Source organism: Dipteris shenzhenensis, chromosome 9 (assembly GCF_047967505.1).
Source record: "Dipteris shenzhenensis isolate YYH24624 ecotype China chromosome 9, Dip_SZ_1.0, whole genome shotgun sequence".
Classification (NCBI taxonomy): domain Eukaryota; kingdom Viridiplantae; phylum Streptophyta; class Polypodiopsida; order Gleicheniales; family Dipteridaceae; genus Dipteris; species Dipteris shenzhenensis.
This window is the reverse complement of record NC_141604.1, coordinates 40,494,581-40,506,665: the sequence shown is the minus strand read 5'-3', so window position 1 is coordinate 40,506,665 and position 12,085 is coordinate 40,494,581. Positions and strand designations below refer to the sequence as shown.

At 43.4% G+C, this 12,085-nt stretch overlaps 1 protein-coding gene across 1 annotated transcript in view; it reads right to left on the bottom strand.

The window, feature by feature from the left end:
- The window catches only part of LOC147898637 (uncharacterized), a 510,556-nt gene extending 503,913 nt beyond the window's left edge, over positions 1–6,643 (bottom strand). Inside the window, exons 1-4 of the mRNA XM_087379736.1 lie at positions 6,520–6,643; positions 6,056–6,364; positions 5,466–5,790; positions 3,218–5,125 (exon numbers count right to left, since the gene is read on the bottom strand). Coding sequence (XP_087235862.1) covers positions 3,218–5,125; positions 5,466–5,790; positions 6,056–6,364; positions 6,520–6,632 — 2,655 coding nt within the window. The 5' untranslated portion in view covers positions 6,633–6,643. The remainder of the gene's footprint in view (positions 1–3,217; positions 5,126–5,465; positions 5,791–6,055; positions 6,365–6,519) is intronic.
- Between the last annotated feature and the right edge of the window lie 5,442 nt (positions 6,644–12,085).

Below are 12,085 nucleotides of genomic sequence, written 5' to 3'. Positions count from 1 at the left end.
GATATCATAACCAGCATAGTGGCCTTGCTGGAGTGGCCTTGCTGGCCAGCCAAGAAGTGTTGGTTGTGTTCTTGTAAAGAGATCACATCGGGATGCATTCTATGTACATAATGCCAGAAAAGTCTCCACTTATTGACATTGCAAAGACCCTGAACATTGTATGTAATGCAAGTAATTGAAGTAGACATAAAAGATATGTACAGTCAAACCAAAAGGCAGAATAGAGTATAAACTGTCAAGCCTCAGCCATGACATCAACATCCACCTGGGCTCCTGGATCATCAGCTCTATGATCCTCATCATTATCACATACAGGGATGCCTCTTTTTAGCACATCAACCCACAGTTGAGAAGCAAGGCTGTCAGCAGGGGAAGAGGTCTGACCAGGGGTAGAAATTGAAGCATCCCAATGGCGAGATTGTAGTGGACGTGGTTTGAGAGCAAATACCTTTTTGGGTTGCTGCCAGGCACCCTGGGGGGAGACATGAGATTCTGAAATTTTGCCCTTACCCTTATCCTTTTGCTTAGCTGAAACCTGAAGCACATTTTCTTTGGAAGGGACAGATTTGAGAGCCACATCACCCAGTTTGGTAGGCATTGCCTTAGACCCCGGGGCATAAGTTGGAGGGGGAGTATTTTCTGGAGCAATAGCTGTGGGTGGGAGCTGATGCAGAACTGCAGGACACTGTGATGCTAAGTGGCCAAACTTATGGCATGTGAAACAAGCGCCTGCAAAAACTCCCCATTTCAAGTCAAAATATTTTTCACCAAGGGGAACATCCTCCACTTCTACCGCAATGGAAGGAGGGGTTGGGTGATTTGTATCCCAAAGAATACAAAAGCGATTGCGATTACCCGAAGGGCGGGGTGGGCATACAACTTGCCCCAAAGTGGCTGCCAAACTTGGTAACTCAGCCCTCATATAGTCTGGAAAATCCACTACCTCAACCCATACGAGGCAGTGATGTCGAATGAGGCTGTGGTAATCTTTGTTTGGCGACCATGGCATGACATGCACCATTTGTCTGCCATAGAATAGGGGCGACATCTCCAAAATCTGCTGGCGATATGAGGCATCCGAAAAGTGCACCTCATAAAAACCCCTAGAAGCAAAATATACCCCTTCAACAAAGCAGCCTCCCAACAATGCCTGAACCCACTGAGCCACATCATTTGCTGAAGGTAACTTTCCTGGGAAGAAGATGATAACTGCTTGCTGAGAGAATTTTCGAAGAGGAGCAACCAATGATGGAAGCTTCAAGGTTTGGCCCACTCCTTCCGGCTGTACTGAAATTCATCTTTAAGCATGTCAAAAACATAGTGAGCGTCGACAGAATCTGTAGTAGAAAAATCAACCTGTTGTCTTTTGGAGTCCCGGGTCGACTCCTTGCGAGAGTAGCTTTTGAACTGATCTTCCATGAAGAGAAACAGGGCAGGATTGAAGGAAGGGCGGAGACAAAGAAGGGCTGTACGGACGAAGAACAGGCTAGAAGTGCGAGCTGTACGGAATGAAGGAGGAGGCAGGGAGAGTAAAGGCTGTACGGATTTCAGAGGTGGAAAGGGCGGCTGACGCAGCAGGCAAGACTGTATGTACGGAAAAGGACGAATGGTACGGCTGTGCAACGGGGAAGATGGCGTAGGGCAAGCAGACGCGACGGAGCAACGCAGAGAAAGAGAGGCCTGGCTGTACGGCGTCCGTACAAAGGTACGGCGTCCGTACAGTTGTACGAGCAGAGCGCAGGAGCGAGCGGAAGAGCGCAGGGATGAACGGAAGCGTGACGCAGGCGTGTACGGAAGAGCGCAGGGATGAGCGGAGACCCTCGACTCGTGTCTTCTCCTCGACTCGTCGCCTTCGTCTCTCTCACACACTTTGTCTCTCTCGCCGTCGTCTCTCCTCCTCGACTCGTCGCCTCACCTCTCTCTCTCACACACACACACACTCTCCGCACACACACACTCTTTTTTCCACACACACACACACACATTTTATTTTATTTTAGTGGAAACTTTGAAGACTTTATATTACAACATAGCTATAAGCCAAAGGATTACATCAAGAGAAAATCTCCGTGTAGGACAAATATATATATATATATATGGCTCCGCATACATACATACATACAACATACACACAAACATGTGTATGTGTGTGTACACACATGCTTTTTTGTTGTTGTAAGAAGCCGTATTCATTAGGAAAAATATATGTACATTCATAGCTGTCTCAAAACGAGATAGCTACTACTCAAAACTAAAAACAATAGTAAACACTTCTAACTAGGCCAAAGGAAAGTCTCTAATTGATTGCGCATCTTGGAGAGATTGATGCAAGGAGAACGAAAAAAATCACACCCCCTTTTTTTTTTTTTTGCGACAATTTTGATGCCTTATATTACAAAGTAACTATCCCAAAATGGGATGTGCCAAAATCCATCAGGAGAAGATCTCTATATAAGACAAGTATACATGAGAGTCTATGTAATGAGTTTGTAGACAATCACAGAAAGATTGCTGCAAGGAGTGCTTGAAAAAAGAGAAAATAGAATCACCAAAGACTCTATGATTTCTGTCCTTCCATAGAGTCCAGAGTGCCAGTAAAGCGAACCCAAGTGAAAAATGAATCAAACTCCTGTCTAGGTGGGTGAATCCTAAAAAGCCAGAAAAACTTCCCAAAAGTAGCATTTGGAAGTCACACACACACTTCTTTATTTCTCTCTCTCTCTCTCTCTCTCTCTCTCTCTCTCTCTCTCTCTCTCTCCCTATATTTTATATATATATATATATATCTATATATACATCTATATATATGTTTATATATATATATCTATATACGTATATATACATGCATACATGTATGTATATATATGTATACATGTACATATACATGTATACATATATATATTATATATATATGTATACATGTATATGTACATGTATACATATATATACATACATGTATGCATGTATATATACGTATATACATATAGATATATATATAGATATATATATATATTCTTGGAGGTATACACAAACACACACACACACACATACATATGTACTTATGTGTATGTATGGATGGACGGATGGATGGAGAGAGAGGGAGAGAGAGAGAGAGAGAGAGAGAGAGAGAGAGAACCCATTGTTCCATATATTTCCAAAATTGCACTCAAAGAAATATCTCTTAAAGTTTTCTGGTACGTGTTTTGTTGCAGATTACCTGTGTGGCAATACTTGTAGTTTGGGCACTGAAATTAAGAACAATGGGCATTACATTCTTTGTCTCCTGCAGCCTTTTCAATACGTTGAGAACAATGGCACTTTTTCCAACGCCAGAAACTCCTTGGAATAGAATTGAGCGTTGAACATCTAAACATAATTCCATCAAAAAACTCATCCTTGTACTATCTTGCGTGGGGACCATCAAAGTGAAAAAGGGTGCCCCTGGAGAATATGTAAAACCAGGGACTAACTCTTCCCAAGGTGTAAACGTTTGGTCTGTGGGTTTGAAGAAGTAATCGTAGACAGTATCACTGGCTGGAAAAGTTGCAATAACCTCCAACTCTTTGCGGAGAAAAACATCAAATTTTTCTGTGCCATGATGATCAATGTTTCCTCCCACTGACCATACAAAAGAGAAACAAAACAGTTTGTTCAAAGCAGGAGTTAATAGGTCTATTTCTTGCTGAAATGCAATTTCCCTGGAAGGTTGGCATAGGGCTTGAAAGTAGAAGCAGAGGGTAGTCACGATGTTGATGTTCACGGAGGGAATGTTCTCTTTACAATCCTGACGGATAAACTTCAGACCAACATCTATGTAACTGTCAAAGAGAGTCCATATGTAATCTATTATTTCTTTAGTGATACTTCCTGTTGTTGAGAGCTGAGGTGACAATTTTTGTAGCCAGGTTTTAACATATGGGCGCCACCCCAGGTCTTCGGGAGGCACATATACCATACCACAGCGGCTTACAGTAGCTGGTGATGCAACAGCAAGGTCTTGAACTTCAAAAAGCATTCTCATTGTCACTGGATTGAGCTTTATACGCTCACCGTTTGGCAGACAAAGTACACAGTTGTCATCCAACACTGTGTTCATATTTTCAATCCAAATAGCATCTACAGGACCATCAAATATAACCCACTTCCTGTCTAAAGTTGTGTCAGCAACACATTGTCGTATGATGGTGCTTCCAAGACCATCTGTCCATTCATTGGTAAGAATGTTGTACTCCCCATAAAGCTCACCCATCTTTATGCATTTTGGGTTTAGCACATAGGAGCGAGTTACTTGAAATGCAGGGTTTGTATTTCCAGATAGGCGAAGCTTTGTCATTGCTGCCTGCAATATTTGATAGCATGTTGTTTTACCTCCACCTGTAGGTCCGACTTCCATGACTCCAAATCGGACATTCATAGTTTCATACAACTGGACTATTTTGATCACAAACTCTGGTACAGGTTGCAGGCCAGCTTCAAAGATGCATTCCTCCAATGCAGATTTTAACAGGCCAAAATCTTGTGCTGGAATACTCGCACCTGGGAAAAGATCAGCGATGATGGCTAGAAAGAGACCAACATCTTGAGATAGAAACTTAGGAATATTACTGTCCTTAAAAGCCCTTATAAGGACAACCTCTTCACTCAGATCAGGATTGGATCTTTTCAAAGACCCAGCCATTACAAGTACGGACTTTACTGCCCGCATGCCAAAATCATAATGATCTTGTTGGCTAAGTTGTTCACTTGAAAGCTTATAGAGCTTGACCATCTTTCGTGATAATATCTTGGCATTCCCAAATCCCTCAGAAAAAAGCATCACTTCAGCTACAAGTGCATAATCAGGAATCATCATTGAAACGGGCCTAAAGAGAACCTTCAAGTTGTCTGGGAGCTCTGTGCGACCGGCATATCCGGGATTCATTGTTATAAACACACCACAAGTGGGAAGAAGCTTGATCTCTCTTCCTTCAAAATTGAAGCGTGCCATGCCAGATTTAAGAGCATTTTGAACAGTAAGAAGCTGCTGAGCCACCACTGAAAGCACTTCGATGTCAATCCGATTAAATTCATCAAAGCAAGCCCATGCACCACATTGAGCAAGGCCGGCAAAGAACTTTCCCATGAACTGAAAATACATCAAAATGTAAGTTTCAATGTAGTGTAACCATCTCTATCGTGAAATTCTACTACTAGAGTTCAATTCTAAACTCCAGAACATGATGCACAATAAATGTATATGTACCAGAAGCCATCATCCACTAGGAAGAACCAAAGTGTGCTCTTTGTCGATGGCAGTACAGTTTTTCACAAGATTGAAGTTGGAATTGGAAATAAAGAATTCTCTTAAGCCCCCAAAAAAATATATACACCATTCCTTCCCTTTTTTACAAATTGTATGTACATTTATCGAGAGAATTTAAGATCTTTCTCCAATATCAATGAGCACCTTAAATCAAACAAATCACCTTGTAATCCAAGTTTTCACCACAGTTGAAAACAACACATTGTACACCAAGAGATTTTGCAAGGTCCTTTGTTGTCTCAGTCTTCCCTGTTCCTGCAGGCCCTGCTGGAGCGCCACCCAACTTCAAATGCAATGCACCAGTCAAGGTCATATAGCATCGATCTGTTAATGGAGTTATGACAAGTCTTGACTGAGCCCCTAAATACTCATATCCATAAACAAAATGAGCATTTGTTTGCCGAACGATGCAATCATCAACATTGTCATCCCAGTAATAACGAAGTTGCATCTGCCATCCAAACTCTGTGGTTTTGTGGACCTTGTCCCTGGAAATACAGGGAGAATTTAGTGCACTGTTACAGGAAACCATGAAACAAGATTGGATGTCCATCATGTAACAGAATCCATAATTATTGTTATGCATCTACCCTTGATTCTGCTCTTGTGTCTGGAAATCACTAAACAGTGAGTGTACTGAAAAAAGCTAAAACTTTCTGAAAGATGCAAAGTTTGGAATAATTTCTTCTCTGTGCTATTTACATGATTTTCTCCAGAAACAAAAAGAATGGCAGTCAGTCATTCCATTGTTACCTTATCAGATCTTCAACAATGTCTCTTGCATGTACATCGATAGTGATCAAAGTGGTCAGAATGCGTCTTTCAAGTGCATGCAAATCACTTCTAACAAGTACTGACAAGTCCTCCAGCTGTCTTACACACTGATCTTTGTAAGTCAAAAGCTTAAGTTCTATATTCCCCTCGTTTTCATTGTATAGTGCACTCTCTACACTATGACACCAATAGACTTGGCTGATCATTATAACAAGCTGAGCAGGGTGCTTTAGCACCCAGTCCTTCCTTGGACGTCTTGCATAGTCCATGTGTGCTGCCTTTGACATTCTTTATTGGAGATCATTGCAACAAATGTTTGATCATGCATAACACGTGTTAGATTGGGCTTACCCAGATTTTGAGAATAGAATCAAATTTACTTAGTATTATGAAATACAAGTTGTATGAACTAATTTAATGCATGAGATGTAGAATTGACAAACCTTCGAAGACTACTGATCATATTCTGCTCAACAGCTGTTAACCAGTTTTCAACATTTCCACGAGCCTTCAGGTTCTTCCCTAAGGCAACCTTTTCACCTTCACTGGAAACCATAGCAAAAATGTCTATGCTTCTGGGATCATCTCCAAAGTCAAGTCTTCGAATACCATCTACATGAGTATATTTTGAGAGTGTCAAATGACCACTCAAAAAGCACAGATATCCATTTCTTTAACGATATTGTTGAGCATAGTCACAGAGTCCGTATACATCTCTTTATATTTTTCCAAAACAATATGAATAGATCTATACTTTCATGGAAACAGAGCACGATGATTACAGGATACATTCCAGACTCGGCCCTTTACGGAGGAATTAAACCATGCATATCCCAAAGACAGCTGCAAGGATATTCATAATACTTTAACTCCATGCTATTTCCATTCTATCAACACCAATATGTAAAAGGATGCAAAGATTCATTAAAAACTAGGACCATTGCCAAAGCATGTCCAGGACAGCTGCAAGGATGTCAATAATATGTTAAATCCGTGCTATTGCATTCTATCAACACCAATATGTAAAAGGATGCGAAGATTCATAAAAATCTAGGACCATTACCAAAGCATTTAGACATATGTGGCTGCACTGCCTGCACATTTCTTGTCTGGGCAAGTATCTCCAGTAGTTCATCATTTGAGAGGAAATAAAATCTTGGGAAAGCCATACGCTTTGTCTCCAAATAGTCCTCAAGATTCTTTTGAATCATTTCTAATGTTTCATTACTTTTCTGAAACGTTTCTAACCAACCATGAGTTAAACCAGCTTGCAATGCATTTGGTCTGCAACACATATTATCATTCATAGAGGATGTAAGCTACAGAAATAATATATAAATACACAGTAACTTTTAGTGAGAAACCAATTGTGATGCAAAGAAAGGGTAAATGTTAATTTCATGTATCTGAAAATCTGGTATTATATCATGAACACAATATTCCACGTCGTCTGCAGAGAATTATACTATTCTGTTTAGCTTATAGGTTTTATAACCAAAGCTAGAAAATATTAAAAAAGGGAGCTCTAGGATGAAACAACTTCTTGCAAGGAGTTGAAATTATGTATATTCAAATAGCAATGGTACAATATTTATTCCCGCAATAGAAAATCAAAGTAAAAGTAAAATCCTGGCAATGATATATATGGATGGTATCAAGAACGAAGTGAAAGGGCTAAATCTTGAGAATATGCAGCATATCAAATCCTCGTAGTTCATTTATGCTGGGCATGAAGTATCAGCACGTTGAGTCTCGCAATTTGGGGAGTTATTTCATACTTAACAGAAGTCTTTCACATTTTACAAGTGCAACTCACTCAAGAGAGTAGGAACAATCAAAAGAACATCAATATTGTCACTTTCAAATAACAAATGCACCTATATAGTCTGACAAAAACTTCATACTTGGGGTGAGTTATCCGCTGGAGAAGAAAATGATGACTTTCTTGGTGAGATATCTAACCCCCTTGTGCAATCCTTTGAGGTGGATGATACCTTGGGTGGTGATGACAGTGTTGGGTTGCCATTAGAGATGCCATCATTGGATCCTTGTCACTGCTCCCAACACCTTCCCTAATAATGTGTTGGTTGTCTGTCTCCCCTACTACTACTACCTCAACCATGCTCACTTAAGGTGCCATTTCCTCTACTTCACGGGCATACTCTCTACTATAATAGCTTGGTGTTACCTTATCACACGACGACCACCTATCGACAAGAGTTGACCACATGACGACATCTGTTGACCACATGTTGACCATGTGTCAACACAAGTTAGCCACGCGATCACACGGGTTCATCTAGGAGTACTATCCGAGGCAATCATGTAACGACACATGTCAACCACAGGTCAACTAGGAGTATCATGTCCAAAGTGATCTCATCAAGAGCTGCACACATGGAGAGTGAGCTTAGCACATGGAGCAGTCAGGAGTATTTACATTTACACAGTGGTTCAGTGATACAGTTGTGTAGTGGTGCGGTGATCCAGCTCACTTGCACATGGAGAATTTACACCATCAGGCTGGCAAGTCAGGGAGTCAGGAAGTCGCCATAGCCATCAAGAGAGCCAGCGGCGCAACGGCTATCCTCAACAGCTAAGGAGATAAGAGGATGACCAATGGGAAGAAAGAGGGGGATTCTCAGCGAAGAAGGGACCCTCCAAGGCGGGGGATGAGGATGAAGGAGAAGGGGGAGAGAGGGAAATTCATTCAGCATTCGACACTGGAGCGAAAGAGAGGAGAGTGAGGAGAGATAGAGGCTAGAGCTATGAGCTCGCCAAGGAGAGAGTGTGGAGAGACTTGTGTGTACCCTCTGTCTACTATGGGGATAGACCTGTGTATTCTTGTGACTTGCGACTTGTGACCCGGGGACACTAGTCCAGTGATATGTACTTTGGCCAACTTGGTCACTTTCTCATCTCTCTTGTCTCTTCCTGATATGGGGATTGTTCACCAGTGTAGGATTTTCTTATTCTATTTATGTTGTGGCGTTTGCCGGTGATTGTCATTTAGCATAGTGCACTCGTACGTCGTCGTTCACTGCAGTATAGCATATGACACTCGCACACTACTGCACGGTGCGCTCTGCGCAATCCATTGCATTAGAGCATTGAAAAACTCATGCTTCTCACGCCACTGGCCTTTGGCCTCCGGTAACACCTCCGGAAGGATAGGAACCCCTCCCCTCAAACAGTGTATGGCGATCACGGTGGGACACTGCTGGTATTGAGTAGCACGAGTGAAGTGGTGATCTAGGGTCCTAGAGAAAGGTCTTATGCCGAATAGTTCTGAAACATTTGAAGGAGCTAGTGAGAGAACTAGGAGGTACTTGAGGAGAGTGGAGAAAAGACTTCTGGCAGACCAAACTAGGTACAAGAAGCATTACGTGCGACGTAAGTTTGCAAAGTCCTCAACTCGAGCACAAAGTGAGCCCATTGGAGCAGTAGCCAGAGAGCAAGTAACTTCATCGACATTCTCATTGACTTGGATCAACAGGAACCCTGGTGGTCTGATCCGGACTCCAGAGAAGAAGTGCAAAGCAGAGAACAAGTGAAAGAAGAGGGTACTAAGGACGAGGGCTCCTCAAGGACTCATCAAGGTCAAGGCAGCCCCTCTTCTCCTCCTGCAACGATGTCTTCATCACCCACCTCTTCTACCGAAGTGGTGACTCCATCTACTCCCACCTCGACCTCTTGTGGACAAGCTGCTACCTCATCTGTTATGCATAGCTCTGCGCTCCTAGCTAATCCTTCTTCTACATCTATCCCATTGGGGGATACTTTTTCTCCGGCCATGCCTTTACCTGCCATGATGGTTTCATCTCCCTTTCTATCCACACCGGTGTTGCCTTTTCCACCACCTCCTTCCTTCCCTTCTGCCTACTCATCCATGACTTCAACTCCGTCCCTCTCTTTCCCAAATGCTCTCCTCTCCTCTTTCACCCCCACATCTTCCATGTTCTCACCCTTTCCCTCTGCAACACCGAGACCCCCCACTTACGTGCTACCATCTGGGTACACTTCCTCTATGACTACATCAGTAGTGACTTCCCCATTGTGGTCCTCCACAGGAGGAGTTGTCGGGGTGGTCTCCTCCTTGGGAACACCAACACTCATTACAGCCCCATCGGGACTCCCTCCAACTCTTGCATCTTCTCCAACCTCTCGGGTGGGGATGGTCGTTCTCAGTCCTCCAGACAGAGCTAGACTTCTTGAGCTACTCAACAAGGTCCACGTGAAGACTCAAAAGTTCAAGGGCCACCTCCATGAGGATGCGGAAGCTCATGTGAGGAAGTTCCTCACAGCATGTAGAGCTAAAGGTGTGGAGAATGAGCATGTGTTCCTTCACATCTTTCCCTCGTCATTGGAGGATGCCACGGATGTATGGTACAGTAAATTTCCTCCGAACCACTTCCAGACGTGGACAGACCTATGGGAGGAATTCTTACGTACTTTCAAGTTGGAAAAATTCGAACACATGATTGTCCAAGACTTATCCACTGACACCATGAAGCCTGGAGAAAGCATCTCTGAGATATACACAAGGATGAGGGTCTTGGCGGCAAAGATGTCTGTGCCACCTAATGATGCTGTCATGAAGGGATGGTTTTTGAAAGCATTACCCCCTGCCAGATGTGGCGAGTACGGCCACTACCAAGATGATTGTACACAGCCGTTCAGGGGACCCTCTTGTACACAGTGCAACACAAACGACCAATACACTAGAGATTGTCCCAATAGAAGAGTGGAACCCACATCCCAAGTGAATATGGTTGATGTAGTAGTGGCGGGGGAGGGCAACAGTGCCCATTTGATTGGCACAGTGTTGGGCGCTATGACACAGTCACATACAAAAGGTGACAAATGTAAGGGTGACTCAGAGTCAACACCGGAGACCTCAACACCAATGAGTTCGACAAGTGTTCCCCCACCGAGGTCATTCTCCTCCTCCAAGGTACACAGTACGCCTAGGAATAGACCACCCATGCTGGCTTCTGATAGTGACTTAGAACAAACTCGAAGGGCACACAGCCATTAAGGTCAACCACTAACTCTGGAAGTGCCTCATCCTCGGGTGATCACTCTATGCCTTTGAGGTATCAAGAGGTGGTAAAGGGTGTCACGAGAGAGCTTCAAACAAGTTCTGAAGATGAAGGTAGCACGCCTCAGCTTCCATCCCGCAAGTCGAGAACTGTGAGGTTTGCAACAGAAGTGACAACCCTTGGACAGCACCGCGATAAGGAGGCACGAGTAGGCCCTCCCACTTTGTCCCCAACAGCAGTCAACAAAGAAGGGGCTATGGGGACAAGACCTAGTCCTGCCCAGGAAAAAGGGAAAGGAGTGATGGAAGAGAAACCACTGGAGACAATGACTCACAGTTCAGACCTACATCCACATCCTCGTGTAAGCTTTGACCCTCGGCCAGAGGCTAGGAGGATGAGGTTGCAGAAGCCTAATGCTAGTGTGCACCACTACTCCTGTTTGAAGATCTTATGAGTTTCAAACCCAACCTCACTCTACGAAAACTTTGTCTATTGCCCCCCCAAATCAAGCATCAGACTATTACATTTCTGAATCGCCTCCCGGGAGATCGACATAAGGGATCAACTCCGAGTGAGCCAACACCAGAGACATTACCGTGGGCCTACACCGGACCACTTCTCTGCCTACGCTGCCCTCACTTGTGAACAAAGTCCCAAGCTCACCGTGAAGATCCATGGAGTGGAGTTGAAGGACGTCTTCCTCGATGGTGGGGCGGCTGTGAACATTATGCCGAAAGGTACACTCCAAAAACTAGGGTTGAAGTTGACAAGTGATGTTCACTTTCAGGTACGCATGGCTAATCAACGCAGAGTAAAACCAATGGGTGTAGTCAAAGGTGTTCACATGAAGATTGGCGGAGTAACTTTTCTCTCCAATTTTGTTGTCCTTGATATGACTGAAAATGAACAAACTTACCCTCTACTTCTTGGTAGGCCATGGTTGTGGTCTTCAAAAGCCATTCAGGAT